At 39.8% G+C, this 27,820-nt stretch overlaps 1 protein-coding gene across 2 annotated transcripts in view; it reads right to left on the bottom strand.

The window, feature by feature from the left end:
- dcc (DCC netrin 1 receptor) overlaps window positions 1-27,820 on the bottom strand; it is a 400,100-nt gene that overhangs the window by 22,822 nt on the left and 349,458 nt on the right. For both annotated transcript variants that reach the window (XM_028463510.1, XM_028463511.1), the window contains one exon: window positions 12,210-12,506. In XM_028463510.1, coding sequence (XP_028319311.1) covers window positions 12,210-12,506 — 297 coding nt within the window. The remainder of the gene's footprint in view (window positions 1-12,209; window positions 12,507-27,820) is intronic.

Raw genomic sequence — 27,820 nt, 5'->3', positions numbered from 1 at the left:
ATCCTAAAGGTTGAATAGTTAAGGTAGTAAACAATTTTATTTATATTTTTTATTTTTATTTAATCCTAAAAAAATAATTTACAGAATTTAAAAAAAAAATACAAGGATGCCTTTTGGACCACACCCCTGGTTTGACATCAGAGCCCTTTTAACCTGGACCAAAGTCTCTCTCTCTCTCTCTCTCTCCTGAACAATCCAATGTGCCATGAAAACATCTCATTCTTTTCACCAAGGGACTTATTCAGAGTTGGATAAACACACAAACATGAAAAGCAAAGAAGATCAAACGCAATTTCTCTGAAGGAGATGGAGGGGATGTGGTGAAAAGCGGGGGCTTGATTGAGGTAGCGGTGACTGGCTTTGAGCCTCTGTGTTAGACAGAGGCAGTGGGCAGGGTCATTGGGTGAGCAGGGGGTTCTGGGAGTTGTCGCCTTGGGCTCAGTATTTTCTGAGAGAAAGGCTTCAAGAGCCAAAAATCAATGTTAATCTGAGGCCACCTGGGCATGTAAACAGAGCAATAACGGAACGATGTACACCCCCCCCCCCCCACACACACACACACATCCCCACCGAACATACACACCGACAAAGATCATATGAAGCTTACTGTGCTTGAGGCTAACAAAGATAGTATGACAGTATGAACTTCTGAGGAAGAGGTAAAACAAGAGAACGAGAAAGACAATGAAAGAAGAATATACCAGACAAAGAAGAAAACAGAGGGGGAATAAGGGATGATCTAACTCGATATTCCCCTAGCTTCAGTAGGACTTACAGTATATTAGTTATTTTATAGTCAACGGTCTGACTGAATGGAGACACACCTTATTGTACTCAGAGGACCTGCTCAGAAGTTAAACTCACTATTTCAAATGATAAAAAGTGCTTGAAAATTGTGAGACATTAAAGCATGATACCCCAATGGTAAAAAAATAACAAATAAAAACAATGCAATAACGTTAGCAAATAAATTGTGTCTCTAGCAAAGTGACCACTCAAACTCCAAATTTCTGACTGCTTTACTGTTCAGCTGTAAAGACAAACAAACAGAACAACAATGACCTTAAAAATGACTACTTATGCTATTAAATTTTACATCCAAGGGGATCACGTGCGTTTCTTGGCAGGCTGTTGATCATCAGAACTGAACCATCAAGGTCAGACCCACGCAGCTGATATTCAATCTTTAATACGTTTATGTGTCTACTTTTTTTTTTTCTTTTTGTTTTTAAAACCTAGAAATATTCTGGTATGAGATAACTGACAAAGCTTTTAGTATTCAGTATATTAATGTTAAACCTCAGAAAAACATGGTTAGTTGGGGAAGGCGGTATGTCAATACATTATTAACATGTTCTTTAATGAAAGAATGATTGAATATTCCAACAGTGTTGATGCACGTTCCAAAACTCAAAGTCCTAGAGCACTGAATGATGTACAAGGGTCCAAATCTCACATTATCCTTGACCCACATGAAGCAGAAATGAAAAAAAAAAGTGTTATGTACCAGCTTCAAAATGGATGCTTTAACCAGACAGTGTTTCGAACAAAAAAAATGTAATTAAAATAACTATGAACTAAATTCTATTTTCTAACCACAAGAGTTTCTGCATCCACTTAAATGTGAAATACATCATTGACGCACCAAACGCTGACATACGAGCCTACTTCAGAATGCAGTCGCATGTACGCTGTGTCTGCGTCATGGGGGGGGGGGGGCATCACCGTGCATACTGCTGATTCACGTGACGTCACACACATTATGCATCGCGAGAGCCAGGGTCGTATATATACAGATATATTGCACTAAATTCAGATGGAGGGCAGGAAGTAACTTGAGAATCAAAAGGTCCATGTTTTGTGTCGTTTACGGCTGCTCTAATTGTTCTAATCGAGAAAAGGAAAAGAGATTTTATAAAGTACCGAAGATTGTCGTTCACAAAGGTGAGAAATGTAAAAAGCTAACAGAACAATGCTGTAAAAAGTGGATTTTAAACCTACTTCTGCTGTAGGGAGAAGCAGAGTCTGCTGATGCCCGTGTCTGTAGCGACCACTTCGTCAGAGGTATGTTAGCGCGCTAACTTTTGTTTTTGTGTTTATATAGCAATAGGTTGTTGTTAAATGCCTATTTATGATATTAACCTTCTTTCATTCTCCCCTGCACACTGTGCACACAGTAAAAGCTGAACACCCAAAAGCTATTTCACTACATGTCATAAAGTAGTAGTATATACAGTATGTATGTGATAAACAAACCTCTTGTATCCTTGACTGTCAGGCTAACGTTGTCGTTCAGATGTATTGTATGTTTGTTTACATTATCGCCGTTACTGCTGAGGTTGTGGACCCACCCGCTCACAAAAAAGTTATATGCCTCCATATTTTAAAAGGCATTCATCTGCTGTTTGGTGTAATAGGACATGGTTAAATGTTGAATGGTGTTTGATGTCTATTTTAAATATTGGTGCACATATGTGGGGACAGCTGTGTGTGCACGTGCGGGTGGGGGGATGGGGGGTAGTCAGTGCGGAGCGTTCTTGTGCCCCCCGCTGTTTTCTTAATGCCCCCCCTATTTAATACTGGCTGTACGTCTTCTTTTATAAAAGCAGCAGCATCACAGGGCTTAAGTTACACGCACTGAATACTTCAGGACAATCCAAGATAAATATGGTACCTGGGAAATGCAAAGTGTTATATTGAAGAAAGATGGGAACTTTTTTTCATACTTTCTGATTTAGGAGAATAGTGGAAATACATTTTGATGAAACTCTGAAACAAACATGAGCACAGTAGTGGAATGTTTTTAATAAAGTTAAGTTTTCCTACATTGCACACAGTCTCTAGCACGAAATCATTGTTTCTCTGCATAACAGTGCCTTTGACTTTGTCCTGGACAAATGACCTCACTCTATGGATACTTGCCTTTGTCTGTATTTGTGTCTGTTAGTCACTGACAAAAGCAGACTTTGCTCCCTTGAAATGCCTTTTTGGTAGTTTTGAGATGCTGTTTAACTTCTAAGGTGGTACTTTGCCCAAAGAACTGGCTTTCATTCTAGAACCCACCTTACCCTATTTTCACCTGCTCTCACAGTGTTGGTCTACTGCTGGCTCTATAGAAATATGTGTGGCTGTGGCACCCACTCAAAGTCTTTATAAGTAGTGACTTTCCTGTTTTTTTTTTGATATAATCAGTACTTTACTCCTTTAAATAGGCAACGTAGTGAACTCTGATTACATTTAGTGAAGCAGACCTGTTCGTCTGTCTCTGCAACTTTGACAATAAACCTTGAGTACCGTAAGTTACCAGCCACTCCTCGGCTCCAAGTTTGTGCTCACAAAAATCCATCTTTGATTGTATTATACTAGTCATTTTTTGTGTGTGTGTTTTTTTAATGTTCAGCATATACCACTAGTCATCATGATGATTGTCATATTGAGTTCCTAATAGTTTAAAGTTGCAGAAGAACAATTTTAATCAGATAAAGACCCAGTGTAAGCCTCATAGATCAATAAATTTAAGATCATTTGATCCAAAAAAAGATGTACAAGGTTGAAATTGCTACTCCGAGGAATGTTTTGATGTCCCGTTTATTGACCTTTTCAAAAAAGTTTCTTGCATTGCATCGTGGGATGTGGAGTCCTGTAAAAAGCTGCAAAGAAGTGAATTCACCTTGACAGAATTTTTGGGGCAAACACAAAAACCCCACTTCTATGCATCCGTCCACAGGACTCCAAACTTTGCTGACAAGTCAATGAACTGAGTTTACAGTGGAGATCAAAATAGACTTTTACATTTCAACCATCTACATTTGTTTGAGTAAATGATTTATGATTTATTCATCTATGAGGCTTACAGCATTTTTCTATCTGTTAGAAAAAAATATGGTCTACATCAGCTTTACATAAAAGTAGACAATACACGATTTTTTAATTCACTTTACCTATTGCAGTTAAAAAAAAAAATATATATATATATATATATATATATATATATATTCTTTAGACAATCAGAAAATCATGCAATTAATCCGATACAATTTTTAATCCTTGTTCAACATGAGTAATAACGCTAAGTAATGTTTTCGTGATGGTCTCTGTGCATAAATGAGATTTTATGAGAAGTTGTAAAGCAAAAGCTTTAAAAGACAGGGCACTCTGCTCTGAAACATGAACACTCAAAGGTAACATGTGACAGTGCATCTGAATTGTAAAAGCAGCCTAAAAAATAATTTCATGTGCACCTTTTCTAAAGACATTTCTTCTGCAATGGATAGGATGGACTTGGTTAAAGGAATTTATGTTTCTAAGCTCATCTTCAAGTGTTTGAAAATGTGACTGAAAAGCTTTTAATGCTGTGTTTAAGCATTCTTGGTGCTAAAAAGTCCAACTACATCATTACTTTTCCGCACAAGCATCAGTAGTATAACAACAAAAGCAATGGTTCAATGCAGAGCACTGGTTTGTGGCGCTCACTCTTAAGTATACATTTACTCCACCATCAGCTGCGTCAGCAAATTACTAAACCACCCACCATTCTTTGGCCTGACACTACAGTGCTTTTAGCTTTTCCTGCAGTTTGTGTGGACACTGATGGTTAATAAATCTGACTGTATCAGAGGAGAGCAAAGCTTATTGAGTCTACGTCTTCTCTGCTTTGGTTTTATCCTCTCTCCCTCTTTGCCCAGCCCCCGTCCCCGGACCCACGGCCAACCCCCATCTGCCCACGTGCTATGTTTCGTTTCGTGACTGTGTGTTATCTTAACTGTGTTTTTTGTAGCTGAGAGGTTTTTTCCTGGTTCTGTACTTTGTTCTCCATTAAGGAATTCAGTTCATATGTCTCCCTATGTTGTTTTCCCATTTTTCATTTAAATATGTGGGTCGCCAATGCCCTTGGCGACCCACAGTTCTCCCATTCTTGTCTCCCATGTTATTTGTGACTGTTCTTCCAAGAGGTTAGATTTTAGGCCCGAGCCCTCGGGCCGAGATGTCGCGCATTAGAGTCGTGTTAGGGTCGGGGTTCAATTTTTTTTTTTTTTATGTATTTATTTTTTTTTATAAATCTCTATAATATTAACATTATTTAAAAAAAAAAAAAAATACTTCTATATTGTTGTGATATCATTTCTAAAGTGATTTCTGCTAGCAGTGGCACGGGATATTGACAGCATTGTGTTGCGTTTAGTCGTTCAGCGTTCACAATCACTGAATATTATTTGCTGATTTTGCTCATTCCTCACTTGCTACTGGGGCGCAGGGAACAAATATGATTGAGTGGTTCAGTCAGGTCTGTGCTCCACGCACGGGCCGCCCGGTCTGGTCTGTAATGCTGTAACAGACTGGGTTCTATGTTGTGGTTATGTTCCATCTGTGGGTATTCAGTGATTAACTGATGCTGAGATTTCCCATGGCCGAGAAGGCACCATGGTTACGTGAGGCTTTCTCTGCAAATGTGTGTCTTTGTTTACATGTCTTCTGAGTGTTGATTGGCTGGCAGGCTGGGGAAAGGGCGGGCGTAAGCGGGGAAAAGACTCGTGAACAGTTCTGTTGTGTATGACGGTGTAAGACGTTTTTTTGTGTGTTTGTTTATTTTTGGTGTGTTAGTACGACCTCCATTAAAGCCTGTAAAACTGTGATAACGGCTCGAGTCACGTCATTACAATACCTTGTGAAAGAGCTGTGGTGCGGTTGTGCGTGCCCCCCCTCCCCACAGCGAGGTAGCGCGCTACTAATCTACCAGCAGCAATACTTGCAATAAAAAAATAATTTAAGTGGGGCTTGCTTTGGGCTCCGGCCTACAATTTAAGTTGGGTCGGGTTTTATGCCCGCGGGCTGGATTTTTTGGGCCCGATCTAACCTCTAGTTCTTCCATGTTTTCTTTAGATGGGATGATACTGTTTGTATATGTTTGTACAGCACTTGTGGTTTTTACCTGTGAAAAGCGCTCAAAAAATTAAGATTACTTGCTTACTTACTTAAAACACTGCGGTCTGTAAGTGTAAAAGAAAGCAGGTACTACAATCTCTTTCAGGTAAACATATAAACAAACTTTGATGTCTTTGAGCTTCCACACAGCTGTCTTCTAATGATTTTAATCTAATGATTCATAAGCTCCCAGAAGACCACGCTGGGGTATTTGTACAACAAGAGATCGAAAGATGTGAACTGATGAAATGGCTCCTCCCAGACTGATTTCTTGAATGCAAGGCAGATAAATTCCTATTTGTTGATATCGGTTGCAATGAACTGATTGACTGTGACCAAAGAGTGAAAGATTAAAGTGACTGTGATTTACCTTTTAAAGAAAACAAGGAGGATGTTGGATACAATGTCAGGGAGAGACAGAGAGGATAATAACGGTGGAGAGAGAGGCAGGTAACATAGGAGGGGCAGGGGGGTCAGTGTAGATCAGATCCAACCCTCTGGCAAATGTCAAGGCCAGTTACAGACTATATTTCTACAAATATACACTCACGAGAAGACAGACACATGGTGTAGAGCCCCGAGGCAAATGCATTTAGCCTTCCTGAATAAAATATTAAACAAAGGGTGGATGTTCAGCACAGAAGAGTTTGCTGAAATTCAGAAACAATCAGCAACAAGCTGGAGCTTCACGAAGCAGCAACAGAATGAATACAAAAAAGGAGTTTTTGTGAAAACAAGTTTTCTTACCCTTGTGTGAGATAAAGCCGGCCCTTTTTTCCTAATCTACCAGTCTGAGTGAAACAGCCTGAATGAAAAGAAATAAAACTGAAGAAATGCTGGTGAAGTTTGATTAAATTGAACTTCTGTGAATTGGCAACAGTGCTTCAGTTTTAAAGAACACTTTCATTTAAGCCTTTCAGCTGAAGTGAATCTGATAAACTACAACAATTTGAATCTAAAGATATACTGAGCGTGTTTGTGTCCATTTATCTGTTTTATCAATATACCAGACAGAAAGCACCGCAGCCCATTACAGCCCACAGAGGGTGAAGGACATGATGTACGCTGGACTGATAACCAGTCCACAACACGTACTGTAAGAACAAAGCCCTCATGAAGCAAATGTAACTGAGAACTAAGACAAAATACAAATTTCACGCCGCCAACAATGCGGTTTTGTACTAAGGATCTCTCATTTATCTGTATGTGGTTAGTTGCTAACCACAGTTTTCTTACCCCTATATAATAGTTACTGCAGTCAAGTGTGGATGTATCTTTAATGAAGTTTCTGCAGCTGTGTGCTCAGCATGTGACGGGGGGCCTTACGCTATCCTAAATTGGCTACTCAGGATTTGTCCCGTTGTGGTTCGAGTCCAACCTCACAGGTAGACCCTTCAGTGTGTGATGTTGAGGAGAAGTGTCTGATCCACATGGCTTATGGACAGGGGTACATCAGGGATCAGGCTTCTCCTACAACTGCTATGCTGACGATACTCAGCTTTTCCTGTCTTTTCCACCTGATGACACTACGGTCTCAGCTCAGATATCATCGTGTCTGGCTGCCATCTCCACATGGATGAAGGAACCCCACCATCAACTGACTCTGTCCAAGACTGAGCTCATTGTCTTCTCAGGTTGTACCTCAGTTCAACCACAGATCAGTGTCCAACTCGAATTCAATCTACTTGTGCCCATAAACTGCCTTCTGGGTGTCATGACTGATGACCATCTGATCTTTAAAGGGCCTATGTTAAGCTAAATCTACTTTTCTGTGCTTTAAACACCATAAAAGTGCTATTTGGACTTCATACACATGCCCAAAGGATGTTGTTGTTTCTGTTACGGAGTGGGTGAGAGGAAGGCAGGCCGTCCTCTGGCCCTACGTCACCGTGCGGGGAGGGGAGACGGACTCACACTCAATAAAAGCTTAAATAGCCATATGTTTTACTGTATGTGGATAGCAAAAACAAATTTGCTTTGGTGATTACTGATCCCCCTCGTAACAGAAAGAGACGTGCAAGGTCCCTTCTGTAGACGCCCACTCATAAGTAGGCCACAAATCAACCTGTTTGTAGACTTGCTCAGAAAGTGACTTTTCAGAGGCTAAAACTCTGGAAAACAGGTGAGTTTGGGAAAACAAACCTCAAATACTATGTTTTGGGGGTTTTTAGAACAAATGGAGATGGGTGAAAAATAGCATGATATGGGACCTTTAAGGTTCATGTGGGGGGTTGCCTGGGGCTCCCTGGCCTCCGCTCTTTCTGCTGGCCTGGCTGCATCTGCGGGCCCAGGGCAGTTCCTGGGCTTGCAGTAGCGTTTTTTTTTTTTGCACATATACTGGTCTACGATACACTGGCACGCCTTGGGATGTGGGATAAAACTCATACTGGGCTTAACCTTAGACACGTTAATCCCAAATACCTGCTTTAGGTACTACCATTCACTCATTCCCCCTGTTCACAGCCACCACCATTATAGCTAAGCTTCACACTTGTCACCATACTGGCTGGATTACACAACATAATAAGCACAATATATTCTACAACCTCACATCTCACCCTCACTGCAAAACAGTCTATTCTTCTCCACCTTTTCTATTTCCTGCCTTGAGTCTCTTCTCCCTGCTCCCTTTCCCCTCCCCTTCCCCCTCCCCCTCCACTTAGGTGTAACACTGCTCTCCCTTTTTATATCCTCCCTATAATAAAAAATTTCTTACCCTTCCTTAGGGAGGGCTGGTGATGGTCACAATTAAGCAATAAAATAAATCAATGTATTTTATTGCAATAACAAAATATGCATTGCTGTCTCATAATGATTGCACTTCCTGTGGTGTTGACCTTTGACAGGATGTGCAGACAAGTAAAAAAAAAAAAAAAAAATAAGGTTCATGTGGCCCCAATTTTTCGGTCTTGAATCAGACCCTACCTGACACAACAGGCCACACAGGTACAGGTCCTTGTGATTTCACTGACTACCACAACTCTCTTCTGGCAGACCTCCCTACTTGCATATTTAAACCTCTGCAGATGATCCAGAATGAAGCAGCATGTCTGCTGTTTAATCTGCCCAAAACAGCACTTATCACCCTGTTGGTAATTTCTCTTCACTGGCTTCCAGTGGAAGCTCAAATAAACGTTCTTCTTCTGGTTTACAGAACAGTGACAAGAGTGACTCCTGCCTAGTTGGAATCTCTCATCCAGATCGACAATCCCCTTTTGCTTGTTACGCTCTGCCTGTGAAAGACAACTGGTGCTCCCAGCCCAGCATGGGTCTAAATCTCTTCTCTGCGGTTCTTTCCAAACGGTGGAATGAAGTACCCATTTCCGTATGATCAGTCCCTTTCTACCTATAAGAGACATCTGAAGACTCAACTGTTAAGGGAACACTTAGGCACTTTATACGACCCTTCTCCTCTTTGTCCTTAGGTGAAGAATGAGTCAGATGTGCCAAGACCAGCTGTTAGTGAATATTTAGCACTGACAGTGTTGAATGAGCGTTGTTGAATGTTGAACAACATTGTTGACGTTGATGTTGAATTGTTACTCGTGGATACATACAGTATATCAATAAATGTATTCTAGTGCTAGATGGCAGCACTTGTTGCACTAACTAAGGGTTTCACCTCCAGTCTAAATTTGTGCTTCTGTTGTAAGTTGCTTTGGACAAAAGCTAAATGAAATAGTAGAATTGTATTTTAACACAATGACGTCAGCTGTCTTTATCCTCTCAAAGCAGTACGTTGATTATTTCCCCCAGTCTACCATAATATATGGTGTGTAACCATCATATGTAATTCATTTAATTTATTAAAAAACACAAATACCATTTAATCTACTCGTTGTCCCACCTGTTAAAGCAATTACAAGAAGGTGGTGGTTTCCACGGATCAAGATACTATGGCAGGCGACAGTGGAGCTATGGCTAAAGTCTGGATCAGTGGATCGCAGTCCGAGTGTTGTCATCGTCCCAAAAGCCGCACTTCCTTAAATTCTAATATTTGCACAAATGATGAACAAAAACAAGATCTATTTGTCTTCTCAGAGCATTTCCTAAATTCTCCTGAATTTCACTATGTGGCTATTATCATTGAACACAGCATTTATGCTAGCATCACAATTGCATGTTCACCTGCCACATTTTTATATCGAGCAGTAGCAGGTTCGGACATGTTACAAACCCTGGAAAGTGGCAGGGCTAGCCAGCACTGCTACTAATACAGGGATTGAGACTCACAATTTAGGGTTAAGAGGCAGGATAAGTAGAGTGTGAGAGGGATTTAGTAAGGCTTAGGGTTGGTGTGAAATGGCCATCAAAGATATAAAGAAAGCAGCCTGAAGCAGACAGCTGAGAAGTCTTCACTGTGTCCCATCGGTCTGGAGATGAAAACAGGAAAAGCTCAACATCCTGTGAATGAACTGCATTTCTGTTGTCTGTGTGCTATTATTAGACTATTAAATGAACCCAAAGCAGACACAGAGGGCACTATTCTCCGGTTTGGATTCAAGCGCTTTTTTGCACGACTGCAGTTACGCACCTCTCTCCTGTGCGTATTCTCCCGTCCATGTTCCTGACACGCCCACCACGCATAACTGGACCAAAATTGCGTAGTCTGTGAATGAACATGGAGTTTTCCCAATGCTTTTAAAATCCATGAAAATTATAAAGTATGAAGATTACTATTTGTTTTTGTGGAAAGCCTGATTTCATTAACTTTTTCCATCCCTGCATTAAAAAATGAGGAGACAAATATGTCTGCAGTGAAACAAAACCATTGGCTTCCTACATAATACACAGTTTTAGATATAAATTGTTTAATGCCTTATAGAGTAGGTGTGAGCGAGTCTGATATGATCCTTATTTAAATATGTGTTTGAACAGTTTTTGGTCCATCCTCTCATGCGCAGTTCACCAACCTCCATATATGACAGCTTGTTTCACACTTATCTACTCTGTAGTGGATCAAACTGTGGCTTTACACAGGGCATAGTATGAAAATTGTTGGACATCACTGCGGCAACGTGGACAGAAGTCTGCGTGTGTCAGAGTTTTAATTAATCGAGCAGCAGCAGCTGATGCACAACTCAGGTGATCACAGCTGCAGCTCCACGACGCACGAGTCTGTGTGGCTTCAAATGTAACTAAGTCCATATTTCTAGTGTAATATAATGTGTCACCTTATCGGGGCACTGCACTTATTCCAGGTTGGAAGCGCGTAAGAGGAAAAGCATTTAAGCAGATGGGAGAATGAGCGTAAAGCCAGATTTGGATGGGAACACCCACATTTCAGGGTTGCTCCACCCACAGTGCGTAACTGGGACGGATGGAAAATAGTGCGCAGCCAAAAACAGCGCCGCCGTGCAACTTTTTTGACTTACGCGCATGGGAGAATAGAGCCCAATGTGAACAGGGCAAGGTCACAATTATCTGTGCATTGGATTGTCCACAGAGGGTTAAGGTCATGTTGTAACCACACAGTTGTATTAGTCAAAATTATAAATTTACTCTGTTCTGCTTCCTTTTTTATTCTATACTCAATAACATGATTATTGTATACTAGTATTACAGGTAAATTGAAGAACTTTTTTTTTTTTTTTTCCTTTTTTGTGGCAGAGAGACACGCAGGCCCCCGGCACCAAGGGCCACCCAGATGTGCACGAAGGGGGCAGGAGAGCAACACCAAACCACCCAGGGACCACAAGAGCACCCGAAAGGGACGCACGCCCCCACAGAGGCAGAGGTAAATTGAAGAACAATAAAGCCACATAGCTGACTTGATGGACACCAATTATCCATGTTCAATTACAACTCAATTATGATTACGTGATTGGCATTTTTTCCCAATTACAATTTAAATTACAATTACAATTTTTCCACAAAAAAGTCACTTTCAATTACGTTCTAATCAATCACAATTACTGAGCCTTCAAAAAATAACCCCATAACACTTAATCTTCTTGTGTTAGCATCTCTTTTCCATAAACCCCTTTTGTTTTGTTTCGTCTTATTCCCCATGTAATGCGTCTTTGAGTGTCCAAAAAAAGCGCTATACAAATTTGATCTATTATTATTATTATTATTATTATAACCAGTCGGTTTTGATCCATGTCTTAAACGAGCTGTAAAACACACTTAAACATTACCTTTCATCCAATTTTACACATATCTCTTGGTTATGTAAAATAAAGTCAGTTTAAATGAAATACTCTCTTTCTTTGACAGGAAAACAACTTCAGCAACTTGTTCCAAGAGAATATCTGTGTTGGGACTTGATAAGCAGCTGTACTCACTGGACTGTGGGAACATGGATGTGTATACTTTGGGGTCGATGGTTCCCATGGGTGGCGGCAGCAGTGGGTTGGTGAAGCTCCTCAGCGGGTGAGTGGGTCGTACACAAGCTGTCGGTATCGTCCGACTGCTGCCTGCCTGGGCCTCCTCCACAGCAGCGGCGGGGGCTCCTGGGACTGGGCCCACTGTAGAAACATGCTCTGTGGACGGAGCAGACGAACCCAGGAGAAGGGGGGTTGACTGCTGAGGTGGAGGCTGCGGCTGGAGGAGGGGGTTGCTGGATGTGTCTGTGGATATAGCTGACGAGTAGGAGTGGGGGATGAAATGAAGGACATTATGGGTGGATGGAAATGAATTGGTGGGAGGATGAAAAGTGGTGTAAGATGTGAGAAATTGGCACAAAGGAAGAAAAGAACAGAATCAGTCATTTGAAGAGCCAACATTGACAGAAGAGACATAAAAACTGTGAACACATTTGAAAACAAACAGTAGACTTCAAAAGTGTGAATGTTCTACTGCAACGCTAGAGGATTTGCTTTGATCAGTGAGAGAATGGGTCATTACTGTGCAAATTGCTGCAGGAGGAAGGGCACTGGCTAAAACATGTGTCTGTTAGGATACAGAGAGCAGCTCTTATTGTGGCTCTGCTAACCTGTAATCATCTGAAATATGTTGAAATATAACCACATTATGAAAGGAAGAATGAGAGGAAATCAAAGTTCTATTTGACATGTTTTGCCCTTTTATACTTTCCTCAATTATAATGAAAAGCAACATTTGGTCAAAAATTGGACTGGCTTTTGTTAGTCATTTAGCCAAAGATTTTTGGTGATTAAAACACCTCTGATTATTCATGCTATGAAGTCAACAATATGTGTTCCAGATTCCTTGCGTATACTTAAAACATTGTTTGAGAGTAACAACTAGCACAGTCCAAAACACACTGTGATGATTATGGTAAGGTAATGCTACCTCAAAGATGAAGGGAACCAAGTTGAAGCCAAAGCCACTCTGCTGACACTCCACATGTACTTTGGTTGAACTGAAATCTCTAAAAAGATCGTAGAGAGAAATGTGTGTATGTGACCGACCTTGTGGTGTACGTTTGGTTTTCTTTGGAGGATTTTTCTTTTAAAGGTACTTGCCTTGAGTAATATGAACCAATCTTCAAAGCCCTGTGACCATGTACAGTGTGTACAAGTCAGATAAATTAAGTTTTTTTGCCTTTATGAGTTTATCTTGCGTGATTTTCATTGACCAATCATTTATACCTGGGGCCTCATTTATAAAACACTGCGTAGGATCGATACTAAAAGTACACGCGTGCTGAAATCTAAAACTGTGCTGTGCCAAAAAAGTGTTAGGATGGATAAACCCTGCTTTCACTTTATCAATCTCAGTCTAGAAGTTTGTGCAGGTGAATTCACTTCTTATTGTGCCTTCGACACACCCACCTTCTACTATAAATGGACGATGGAAAGGAGCTCATTAATGGTTTGTGCATCTGATGCCTGCTGACCAATGACAATGTAAGCTCAATCATTAGAGGTGTTTGTGGGGTCATGGCAGACAGAAAAAGTATATGATACATTTGGTGGTCACAGTAGTGGTATTACTGAAAAATGAAAAGCAAGTTTGGAGCTGAATTTCCATTACAGTATTTCGCAAATTAAATGCAATATTTCTAAAATTCCGACAAAATATAATTGCGCTTTGAAAGTGTTTCCATTAAAGGTTGTTTTTGGGCAGAAGCTTATAACTCCAGTGAAATCTCATCCCACAAGAAGCTCCAAACCTCCTCATAACACTCTGCATTCCTTTGTTGTTTGCCGCCTAATGTGGGAGTAACACTTTTTAGTATAATAAGAAATCTCTCAATCTCCTCTTCTGTTTACATGTATCGCACCATGTGTTCTCGGAGAGAAGTGGTCATGTGACCAGGCCCGTCACGTCCTGTGTAATTGCGGAAAAAGTGTTTCCATTGTGCTTTTGCGACACATTTCAATATTGAAACGTCTGAAAAACCTTCTCCTGAATTTTTTCAAAAGTCAGGTATTTCCATTATCAATTTCTATGGTACTATTGTACCATATTTTGCACATTTGTGACGATAGTGTGACGATATCTCGATATATTACGATATTTTTATTATATGACTTTTCTTTTTGGGGGGGGGGATTTAAGATTTATTTTATTATTTTCAAAACCTTTTCTGCTTTTTCACTAAAATGTGCAAGAAGGTCTTCACAGAAATGTTATCACTGTGTGTTGAAGGAACCAATATATTGTTTACTGGGATCATGCACTATAATGCTGTCACTGGTAAGAAAAACTCTACTTTTTGTTTACAGAAAGCACTATTGGAGACACTTATTTATTTACATTGGTATGTTGACACTTATTTACAGAAATGTTGCACTAAAATAGTGTCACTGTTCATAAGACACTTTTTCAATTTATTGTCTTTCAGAAATATGAAATAAATATTGTATTTTTTCACCTAATCTTTTTTTTTCTTGTTATGTCAGATTATCGTAGATTGATTTCTGACCAGTATATCGATAATCGCAGTACCGTCATATCGTGATATAATCGTTATCGTGAGCTTTGCATCGTGTATCGTATCGTGAGGTACCCAGAGGTTCCCACCCCTACTGGTTACTGCAGAGGTGAAGAAAAAGCATCTGACCTGAAGGAGAGTCGCACGGCCCTGTCAGAGCGCGTCTGCTACAGGTGGGGGCCAGGGTCCACCTGAGCCCATACAGCAAGACACCGTTCCACAACATTGTTCTCAGTGGAAACTCCTCATATCAGGGAGGTGCGGGTCAAAGCGCACACTGGTGGAAGCACATCTTAGCGCAACTCGTCAGTGCCATGGTCATTTAAGTACAGGGTGTGCCTGCAATCGGTTATTAACACTGCTGTGTGTTGATGCCACCATGCACCATATTTTTTAGATTATAAATTGATTTTTTCAATTCACCCCCTCACCACCTGCCCCAGGTCTCCAAAATGTTTGTGAGCCAGGGTCAGAACTAATGTACCGGTGCGCGCATTGTCACGCGACGTATAATTTTATGAATCACAAACTTTGTGAGGAAAGTGTCGTATGCATTCTTCAGGCTCTATTTTGTGCAAGCGTAATGGTTATAAATGAGGCAGCAGTTCTTGTAACAGACAGGGGTTTTCTTTTCCAGACAGTTTGGATCACTTGGAAAATTCCAAATGCAAACCGAGCCGTATTAAGATGTTAAAGCCTTTCTCTATTCATTCGAGCTGAGTTTTTGACTTCCCTGGCCTGAATGCAGCCTAAACCTAAATGAAAAATGACTTAAAACAGTAAAAATTCCTCACCAAGAAGGGCAGCATATGATGTTGAATGAGCCAATCAGACGTATCTTTTATTTGGAAGGTCAAGACATACAAATACCAGTTGAATAAAATAAAAATAATCTTAAGTTTAGTGGACTGAAACAAAACGGTAAAAATAAACACCCCTTTTACCAGAAATGCTCCCCTGCGTCAATAACTGTTGTCTTTATACATTATGGAAACCTGTAACATCATTATACTTGACCAGTGTTTGATCCTTAGGTTTTATTAGTCACAAATTAGACCTCTTCAGACCACTGGGATACTAGCTTCTGTTCCAGAATCTAAAACCCTAAAGCTGTCTGGCCGTGTTTAAAGCAGAATATCTTCCTGAAGTCAATGTGATAGAAGCAAAAAACAGGTATCGTACAAAGACTCTGAAATTGAAGGTCTGATGTGACGTTCCTGGTGTGCAGGGGTCAATATCTACAAAAAGTGGTCCAAGGATAGAGAAGCAGTGAACTAGTGATAAAAACATCCTGCTGCACACTGTGTTTGCCCTGCACATCCATGATCCACATAAATACCAGTTAGAATATTAAAACAATATTAAAATTCCAGCAATTAATTAAAATGAACTGTATTTCAATTACAGCCACATGGTTAAAGTAGCTTTACATCTTAAATAAATTAAAGAACTGAATATTTGATGATAATAATAAATAATGAAAAACAGAATGTTATCAAACTAAAATAAGCCTCTCCTGGCAACAGTGGCTAATGTAAATGTCAGAGATGCGTGCTTACCTAACACCTCACTGATTAGGTACGGCAAAACAAAAATGACAAATCCTCCTTTAAGAAAATTGTTTTCATTAAATAATTATCATAGTTATATTAATTTTCCTTCCGTGTGTAAAAAAAATGTCTGTGTTGTGACAAAGGTAGAATATTAGCTCCAATAATTATGAGGAAAGTGAAGGTTGTTTAATACCTTGTCAGATTTATTAATTTAAAAAAGGGAGGATCGTGGAAGACCAAGACGATACTGATGAACTATATTCCACAAATTCACTTTTGATTTCATCATCATGTTCATAAATCATAGGTGGCAGAGAGTGGGGGGCAAATTGGGGAATATTGTACGGTTTATCCCCCCAGGTTTAACTATAGAATTATTCTTATGTAATTATCAGAGGCAATTTTTAATCTTTGTATTTTCTTACTTTGGTTATTACTACGGTAATCGCTGCAGTTATTATGATTATGATTATTATATGATTTATTTCTGCCATTATTATTGTGATCATTATAATCGAGTGTTTTCCTTTTTCTCGTTCTCTCTCTGTTTTTATCATTCCTCGAATATAATTATTAATAATGTTGTATTGTATTACTATAACTTTTTTCAGGGATATTTAAGGCTTCTACTAAAGATGATTGCATATTATCTGCTGACATGGTCAATACATCACCTTCATGAATATTAACCATGAATATAATACATGTTCACCAAGTGGGGAACGGGCATTATTCTTTGGTCACATGCCCAGGTTAGTGAATTTAAACCCGGGTCGACACTTAGAGATAGTGGACTCTACGTACTTGAGTGTTCACTTCAACAATAAACCAGACTGGACCCTGAATGCTTAAGGACGGCCAGAACCACTGAGCTAAAAGCCTGCAATGACTCTAAAAACTGGTTAGGAGGGCCAGTTCTGTAGTGGAATGTCCTCTGGACCCCATCAGAGATGTTGGCGGCAGGCATACACTGTACAATTTTTGGCCCATTTTGAGCCGATTTTCCACTCGTGCGACTAATTTGTGGGATCGTGCGAGTCGCTGCTAGATCGCGTGTCGTGTAGTACGAATGGGGTCACGAGAAGCGATGAACACCTCACGACCAGCTCCCGATCAGCAATCGTAGGTCGTAAGCTCCTCGTGAGGGTATCGCACAGTTGAAGCAGTGCCACGGACCGGCCCACCGTAAACGCTCACACTGCGCATGTGCAAAAACACCATAGGACCGCTGTAAAATTGTCGGACTGTCGTGCCCACGTCTGTCCAGCCAGCTCCTGGTCCATCACGTCGCCGTCTTCTCAGTGTGAGAACATGCATCGTGAGCTGCGCACATTCGGGCTCTGTGTCTGAGTCGCACAGTTTGAGCTGGAGCTGAGTGAAAAACGATTGAAAAAAAATCGCACAGTGTATCCCAGCCTTTAGCTGACATCCATCCTAGACAACAGCTCCACCCCCCCAACACCACACTGTGGGGGCTCTGAGCAGCTCCTTCGGTGACAGGCGTTACACATGACAGCGCCCTCACTAATGGCTAATGTAATGGACTTCACTTATATAGCATTTATCATCTGAGCAGTCCCAAAGTGCAATATTGTTAATAGCACTCACTCATTAACACACACGCGCACGCACACGCACACAGTAGAAACCTTTTTATTCAAAACCACCTAATCTACAACATGAGCCACAACCACTCATTTATCTTCAGAAACCAACACTTGACTATAGCTGTGCATCTCAGCAGAGCTCATAATAAACATAGCGAGGTCAAACTATATTTATATTAATAGTTAGATTCAGTTTTTAGTGCATTTTCTGCTTACTTTTCCACAAAACGTAGAAGCCAGCATAATAAAAGAGTCAACAGTGCCTAAAACATAAGAAGAAGAAAACCCTAAAAACTAAAACAAACTGTTGTTAAAAGTGTTCAGAAATCCATGAAACAAAACTGTTTAGGTGTAAAAAAATGTACAAATCAATAGGTCAAAACTAACAATCTCCTGATACTGGTATCCATAGTAAGAATATTGGCGTGTCAAGGGTTAACAAATAACACGTCAACAGCATTCTAACAAAACGTTAATCTATTTGGTTGTTTTTTTTTTATTTTGTGAGGAACAAAACTAACATCAATCATTTGTTTATTGATATTTGATCTATGTGCGACATATAAAGAAAAATAAAAACCAGACCCACAACAGAAACCTTTTCTAAAAGATCAGTGTTTGGGAAACGCACAAACTTTATCAGCGTTATCTGTCCTGCCACCAGCCGTGCACATCCACGCCCACATGAGAACCTGGCAATACTTTGGGACCAAATAGGACAATGTTTCATGCAAACTGCAAAACAAAAAATTATCATATTGTAATTTGATGTCGAAGCGGAAACTCATGAAGTTTCACCTGGACGTGATCATATCCGTTTGTCTTATTAAGTAGCCAAAGGTTTTTTTTTTTTTTTTTTTTTGTATCTACTGTCTGTTCTTCCTGTTGGACTTTTTTTTGTCCAAATGTTTCTTGTTCAAAGCTTTAAAGTAAATAATTGGCCTAGAAATGGCACACATTGATCCCAGTGGTCATTAGTTTGTTTTCAGTGTGATTTTCTGACTTTGATTCATCACTGAGGAGATGATAGATGTTCTCTCAGTGAACACATCCGAGTAGTATTTCCACTAATAACTCGGTGTGTTCAGATGTTTTTATTAAAAATACAGACAACAATTTTAAAGACAATTTTTTGCCCACTGGCAATTTTTGCAGTTTGGTGAGGTGTGTACTCGTACTTTGGGAAATTGCTCTCAGCTTTGTAAATAAATGTGTTGGAGCAAAAAAGTGCGACGCTGGATGTAAGTAAGAAGAGAGAGGGTGACATTGGCCACAGTTACATGATGTTTTTTTAATTCAGAATTAATTATTCAGAATTAAATAATTGAAAATTGAAGTATTCTGCTTTGTGTTTACATGAAAATAGTAATTCCGAATTAAAGTTTACATGGATAAAATACCACATAATAAGATTTATTTTGGTTGTAGTTTTGTAGCAGCAGCTCAACAATAACTCACTTTCATCAGCTGGGCTGGGAAAAAGAGACTGAACCGGAGAAAGAAGGCAGACGACCGTACTTTGGCCAATCAAAGCCAGTGGTTAGTGCAACAGCTGCTCTACCTCCAAGATTTTGAGTGGAAGGAGAACTTTATGACCCACATGTCACTATTGAAGCTCTGTGGTCTGCTGAAGGCTTCATGTACCCCGACGTAGCCCATTTTGTTTGCTGATGTCCGTGTGTCTGTTGGCATGTTTATGCTTCTATCCATCCACTCTTTTCATTATATCCAAATTTTCTAAGGCTCTTGTCAAATAAAGTCTCTGCTCGAGTCTCGCGCGCTTTGGGCGGCCATCTTGGATTATGTTGTCACCAGCGCGTCATCGCGACAGGATGAGCATGTGCAGAACGATCAAAATTCATTTAAAGCGGAATTAAATCTACAGTTGTCCCTCACTATAACGCGATTCACATTTCGCGGCCTCAGTGTTTCGTGGATTTCTTTTTACAGTGCAATTTTGCATGCATTTTTTTTTTTACAGCGTATGAACGCGCATTGTCTTCTGCGTCCTCATTGGCTAATGCTGCGATCACCCACCAGCGACACATCCAACATGGTGAGTTTCACCGCCTGCTGAAGCGACGAGCTGCGCTCCTTTTTCTCCTCTCATGAACATAAACCACCAGTGAAAAAAGCCAGTGTGATTAGCGGCTAATGCTATCCTAGCTCGGTGCCGACTTTCAAAGGTGAAAACTACAGAGATAACTTTTACCTGCTACTACCACCTTCTCGCTAATTCTCCTCCACGGCTAATCCTTCCTAGTCCGGTCCTGGTTATAAAGGCTGTGTCTCACAGCTCCAGGTGTCACACACAGCTTCTACTCCATGGGTGAGTGGGTGAACAGACCGGTGTCCGTGTTGACGGCCTGACGTCATCGTCAACAAAGACTCTGATTGCGTTCGGCATTAATGTCTGATTACTAGCAGTGTGACTCTGAAGCACTGTATGTTTGAAAACAGGTTTAAGTTTTAAATTCTACGAAGGTTTGAACTTTGAGAGAGTTTAAACAAGAGAGAAATGTTATTTCCTGTCTGTGAAATGTGTATAAAGTGTGTGGTGAGGGGTTTTACAGCCTTAAAACATGTATAATAACTGTAAAAAATACAGCTGACTACTTTGCAGATTTTGCCTATTGTGGGTTATTTTTAGAACGTAACCCTTGCGATAAACGAAAGACTACTGTATACAAAATCGAGGAATTATTTCATTCTGCATTAAAATCTGAATAAACAGTCACCTAATTCAGATTTAAGTTCAATTCAGAATGGCCATTTTCAATTAGAAATTTGTGTTTACAAGGTCAGTTTAAAGAGGATTTCTTTTTTATTCTGAATTAAAGCTCTCATGTAAATGTGGCCATTGCTTTAAAATGGAGCAGAAACATGGCAGCACTGAACACAGGGTTCAGACGGTGATGCTGGAATGCAGTTATAAATCCCAGTTAGTGTTATGGCTAAAGCGGCAACCATCTAATTGGCAACCGAGTTCCATTAGTGCAGCTAGTTTCTGTTGTAAGTCACTAGGGCGTTAGGCTAACATTGTCCTGACGTACCTGTAACATGCAGGTTGTAAAGTAAACAATGCATTTAGATCAGGGTGGGCTGTACGACAGCATAAGAGGAGAAAGAAGTGCCTTACCTCCTTAAATCAAATCTTCCGAAAAAAGGCACAAGCTTGTTCATGTTTCTCTCCCCTCAGCTCTGTGACACTGTATATGTAAATGTTTAATGCAAATGAGCTCAGAAGTATCCTGACTGCCGAGGCAGGATCAGCTGAAGCGTAAAACTTAATTTGTTGTAGCAATTCATGCCATGAGATACTAAATAAATAATTACCGATGAAAAACAAAGATGATAATAGCATCTATTTGTTCTGTCAACTGGGGAATGTGACGCTGTGCTCAGCTTTTCCAAGTGTGAGCCTGTCAGCGGGAACGTTTCGCAATCACACACGCACAGAGACGCGAGTGCCCAGTGCATAACACAGACTGAGGACAAACGTGTGAGGAGAAAAAAACAGAATGGTTTGCTCAAAATATGTTGTGTTTGTTAATTCTGTTTGTTTGAGAAAATCCTTGGTAATGTCTTCATCATTTCATTTATATTCAGATTTTAAGGTTACTAGGTTTAAAGTGATTTGAGATGTTGATTTTTAAAAGGCTACTTAAGTTATTATTAGTAGTAGTTGTAATTTTTCCTTCAGTAATTTACTTTTCAGTATCCCTCCTGGCGGATACTAAAGGCGTTTGTTATGTGTACTAACTTACCCATGTTGGATTGCATTTGTACCTCAACATGAATATTACTGACAAGACTGAGTGGCTGTAATCACAGAGAGGATCCTAAACCCACACAGCAAACAGGAAAAACACCAACACTGACTACCAAGCTAATGCTATACAGAAAAACAACAACAAAGCAAAAAAACAAAAACACTACTAAATCAGTCGTTGGGGAATTGAAAAAAAAACAACCCTGGGCATGAAAACCCAAACACATTACCTCTGTCTGTGCAAGTAGCTTGTTTATCACCAGATTCCAAATCATCACAAAGGGTATGTGAGGATGATGTATCGACTATATCAGCCAATTTATATATAAAATGATATTTTTTAGAAGAAACCCGCACATAATTCTATCCAAAAAATTAACAACCAAAAAAAAAAAACATCAACAAGTGTTGATTAACTTATACGTGGGCTAACATTTGAGTAAGTCTAGTGGTGAAACTGGGTTGTGAATATATATCATGACACCTCACATCTCATTTTTGGGGTTCAAGTCACACCCCAGCTCACAATGTAGACCAGGAATGTCAAACTCATGGCCTGTGGGCCAAATCTGAGCCTCGAGATCTTCTCATTCAGACTGTGGGACACTTATATTAAACTTTAGTGCAGGAGTGTGAAACTAATTTGAGTTCATGGCCACATTTCACCCTGTTTCATTTAAAGTAGGCCAGAATAACGACAACGCTCAGAACATTCTTGTAAAAGACTGTTTCCCTTTACATCTTAAACAACATGAATACAAAGAGCTGCACAATCATGCAAACCAAAAGTAAACTTAAAATACACCCATACAAAACAAACAGTATTGCACATTACTTTGTCATTTAGATGTGAAATAATAAATGCCATTCATCCATTTTCTGACTCACTTGCTTGAATTAATAAATTATTAAAGTAAATTGCCAAAAAGTAAATCATTAAGCAAAATGTTTTCCCAGTAATAGAAACTCATGGGCCTGATTGAATGCTATGATGTGCTAAATTTAGCCCTGTGGCATTTGTTTTATATTATGTGCATTAGTCATTCAATAAAATAACAAATAACCCAGTTCAGACACTGGTACCTCATGTTCTACACCTAAAGAAACACTAACTTGACTTATATACAGTAGTTTATGAGTAGAAGTGTTAAACCGAAAGCACAAAACGGCAAAAATTTACTTTTTTGGTAGAAATATGGCAGGATTTTTCTGGTTCGGCCCTTTTGAGTTAAAAATGGGACATATGTGGCCCTAAAAGGAAATTAGTTTTACACCAATGTTGTAGACTCATGAAGCCCCCTTCACAGTTTCTTACCGCCCCTCACATGAACACCTAAATCCTGACTTAAAATAGTCTGTGTGTTAACCTGAATAAACAGTGTATAAGCATTGGGAAAGATGTTTACATAGAATAAATTAACAATATGTGTGTTATTTTCAAGAGAATCACAGCAGCTGTATTTGCATCGATAAGTACGGAGTCTAAGTCAGAATACAAATTTGGATATTTTGTAAAAAGTGGTATCAGGCCGTGTCAAGTTAAAAATGTATTACAGTAATTTCCAGACTATAAAGTGACCCGCTATATTGACGGCATTCTTAATATTTATCCATTTTCCAAAAAAAGGCCGCATCGTTACATAGAACGCACTCTGGCTGATAAAGGTGCCGCTCAGACGACTCGGCCAATCAGAACGGGCACGTAGGTGGGCTGCTATACTCCTGTTAGGTTTATCCCAGATTTCTGTGTTTCAACTAATGAGTTTCAACTGGTAAGTTTCCTTCTCCACATGAATTCACCTTTTCACTGCCCACCTCGACATATCAGTTCATTTACAGCTTTATACGGTCACTTTTTACTGGAAACAGAAAGATACGGCGCTTCTTCCAATCTTCTTACCATGAACTACCGCGGAGCGATCACGCAGAGTCCCAACTCTGAGTCAGAATACATTCGCGATTGCTTCTGAACAAACATAACGTGGTGATTTGGCAACTGTATGCTGTTTATTGTTCCTGTTAAAACCTTCCCTGTTTTTGTCTCCTAACCATGGTTGGAGGACACAGGGGAGAACCGTACTCCTGTTTCGCATGACGAAAGCCAATCAGAGTCTTTGTTGACGATGACGTCAGGCCATCAACACGGTCACTGGTCTGTTCACCCATTCAACCATGGAGTAGAAGCTGTGTGTGACCACCTGGAGCTTTTATGACACAACCTTTATAACCGGGACCTGACTAGGAAGGATTTGGCGTGGAGGAGAATCAGCGAGGAGGTGGTAGTAGCAGGTAAAAGTTCTCACTGTAGCACTGAGCTAGCATAGCATTAGCCGCTAATCACACCAGCTTTATTCACTGGTGGTTCATATTTGTGAGAGGAGAAAAAGGCCTCGCTTCAGCAGGCAGTGAAACGCACCGAGTTAAATGTGTCGCTGGTGGGCGGGGCTTCGCTTCAGACGTGCGTATGATGCGTAATGGGGATGTAAATTTAATGTAAAATGTTTCATCGGTCCACCTTAAATTTGCAGTCCGTAACTTATAAAAGTGACTTGTCATATTTACTAAAGCTGTCACTATGTAAGGACAGCCTTACATGAAACTAGTAGTTTGTGTGAAAAAACAAACTAATTGAGCCCCTCCTCCTGCAGCCTTTGGCAGATTGCCAGAATGCACTGCGACCGAGCAAAAGAAACCAATCAGGGCCAGGGTTGTGTTTGATGGACTGTCTGACAGCTGTTGCTCACAGCCCCCGCCCCCTTCCGACGTGGCCATAACACAGCAATGCTCATAGCAAGGTGGTGCCTGGAGCGCCATCTTTTTTACAGTGGAGGAGTAGAAGATGGAATTGGCGACTTTTCTGCTTGAAAGGTAATTACTGCTGCTTGATTTACATTATGTTTGATTTGTAATTGTTACACTAGAACTCTGTATATCTCTCTCTCATGTGTTTGTTCGTGTGCGTGCTGCTCTCACTGCAGCCTCTGTGTGGGCTGCTGTGAGTGACAGTGTGTTGTTATGCTGCAATATAACACTGCATCTTATATTACTCCCTCCTCTGAGGGACAGACTTTGGAGGCAGGGCAAGAGAGCAGCGGGAAGGGAGGGATCTGAAAGTTACAGACTGCACCTTTAACGGTAATTTCATTGTTTTATCGTGACGAAGCTCAACTTTTCGGCGGCATGATGCTTGTGAACCCCCCCAAAAAAAATCCACAAATTGGCCGTGTCATTCTTTAAGCCACAGAGTTCAAAGTGTGGGAAAAAAGTGATGTGAGCATGATGTGCTGTACTGAAAACAAATTCCAGCAACTCTGTTGTGTGGCCATAAATAAATTATTCTGATTCTGATTTTGGTCCTGATGGGAGGAGTTTATATTCACAGGGAGGCAGGCGAGGTGCAAACATCCTTGGATCCAGACATCGTCTGTGACTGCCTGAGGTTCAGGGATTGGGGATTAAGATGGAGCTCTTCTTTGTTTACAAGACCACTTTACAATCTGGTGTAGTCCTTTTTTTTCCTTGGAGGAAGGTTACCAAACCATAAAACCAAGCCCACAGATAAAACAGATTCAATAAAAACACTATAAAAAAGGGTCATGTGTGGAAAAGAGTGGAGTGGCTGATTGCTTTTTAGTAGTCGCTTCGTACTTTGCCTTTAAAGTTATACAGATCTCTGATACTTATTAGTTTGAACATATTACTGTTTGACATTTTATTAAAAATGTGTTGTGGGAGCACTTCCTTAAACCAATAACTGTTTTCAGAATTCTGATTATTATTGTTTTTTTAAATACATATTCATACTACTGGACAAAGAATGTCTACACCTGCAAACATGCTCAGAATGACGATGATGCCCACATGGTTTAAAATAAACCTTTCAAAAATGTATCCTTCAAAAGGATGGATTAGCAAGAGGACAGAATGAATTCTTTGGAGGAGCCGGTGGATGAACAGAGTCTGCAAATAAAGTCTTTGTCTCAGAAAAGGTCCGAGCAATAAATCAACACAATGAAGATTTATTTTCTTTAATTTGAGTTTGATTTGTTAGTGTTTTGCTGCAATTTCATGTGCTATAGGAAAAAATGATCCAGTCAAGGAGCAATTTATCCCCACAGTTTGACAACCACATGAATTTGCTATTATGAGGAAAGTCTGAAAGCAACTTTACTTTTGTTCTGCATTTCAAGTAGCGCAAGAGGAATATAAATAATGATAATTTGTGCCTTAAAACCAAAAAGACAAAAAAAAAAAAATGAATTTTTCTCCAACTGGAAATCAGTGTAACTTGGATTTGTAAAATATTAGAAAAAAAATATGTGATGTGTTTTTGCACATCTTTGACTCCAAATGTAAAAACAAACCATTTCCAACAAACCTAGTTTGCTAATGCTGGCAAAGAATTTATCTGCAAATCCTTCCAAATGTAAAAGCACAGTTTTAGCTGGGTCATTGACCGTGTAACAGCCCATCAGCGCATCGCTGGCACGGAGAAGACAGCCCGTATACACACGTTAACCACACACACACACACACACGCACACACACACACACGCACACACAGCTGGCAGCCTGCAAAATCCAGATGAGCGCTGCTTTTTCAGCACCACTGATAGAACACTGATTCATTCACTTGTATTAATGTTATTGAGAGACTTAAAGCTACTGCAAGTGGACAGCTGTAATAACAATGTAAACTTGCATACACATTTTTCTGTGAGCAATTTTGATTATAATGGGGATTACATCTACAGAAAAATATAAATACGAGCACTCTTCTCTACAAAGTGTGAAAATAGACTGTGACCTTTCTTACATATCTGACCTATAGGCTATTTAACAGTGATGTGGAATACATAAAAACAAAAAGAAAACCATAAATATCTGGTGCAGCCAGAGGCAACTGAAGGCCCGGGGGCCACATGCAGCCCTCATTCTAATTTTGTGTATCCCCCAAAAATTGTAATTCAAGAAGTTAGTAGGAATATAAAGTTACACATATTACACAAACTAATTGAAACTAAACGCACGCACGCACGCACGCACACGCACACGCACACACACACACACACACGAGCAAATGCATTAAATGTCAACCAAAGTAACAACAAAAACCAAACAATATTCCAAACATTCCAACAGAACTACACAAAATAACACAAAAACAACAAAATGACAGGAAAAAGTAATAAAAATGTCCAAAATGACACAAAACAAGAGCACTCAGAGCGCTAACCTCCACCAAGTTTACATACGTTCACCAAATTTTATTTCAATCTGTTCATAACCTTTGGAAATATCCTCACTCAAAAGCTTCTTTCTTGATACTATATCTCTCTGCACATTTTGCCACTGTCATCAAATCGCGACCCACTTCTTTTTTTTTAGAATTCAACCAACCAAATTTAGTTTTTTTCAAAGATAGCTGTTGAAAACACACACATACATAATCTTTTTTTAAAACATAAATCTATAAATTTTGCTCTGCGACATGCATTTCACAGCATGCCTGTCAAAAGAAAAGTTTCTTTCAAAATAAAAGACAAGTCCAACATGGCGGACATTAAGTATTTTTTTGGGCAGCTTTCTGCAACCCACCCAGTACAGGTCCGCAACCCACTTTTGGGTCCCGACCCACAAGTTGAGAATCACTGTTCTACTGTATTGTGCTGTATTCCAGATGATCTCCAAAATTGTACTAGTTCTTCAATTTGATATTGTCTATTAGCTCACCAAATTCAACGTACATGTTCAGAGCGTTTTGAGATATCATGCTAACAAACATCCACATTAACAGACGGACTAATAAAAACTAATAAAAGCACACAAAACAACAAAACCACACTAAGACAAAAAGTCTTTATATCTTCTATTAATGCTCAGATTAGTCATTTTTCTCTAAATGCTGACATAAATGTTTGTAACGTGACCCTTGGATCAGTCAATCCCTTTCGTGGCCCCCACTGTCATTAAAGGTGCCTATCCCTGATCTGGTGTGTACTAGATTGGATATTTTTTCCCCCGATACATGAGTTCTTGTGACATTTTAAAAATGACGATTAGTTTTAGTAATTACTTCAGTTACTTTCATGTAATTGTTACAACCATTGCATTGAAATAC

The sequence above is a fragment of the Gouania willdenowi genome, chromosome 12 (genome assembly GCF_900634775.1).
Source record: "Gouania willdenowi chromosome 12, fGouWil2.1, whole genome shotgun sequence".
Taxonomy (NCBI): domain Eukaryota; kingdom Metazoa; phylum Chordata; class Actinopteri; order Blenniiformes; family Gobiesocidae; genus Gouania; species Gouania willdenowi.
The sequence above is the reverse complement of the archived record's forward strand: the minus strand, read 5'-3'. Positions and strand labels throughout refer to the sequence as shown.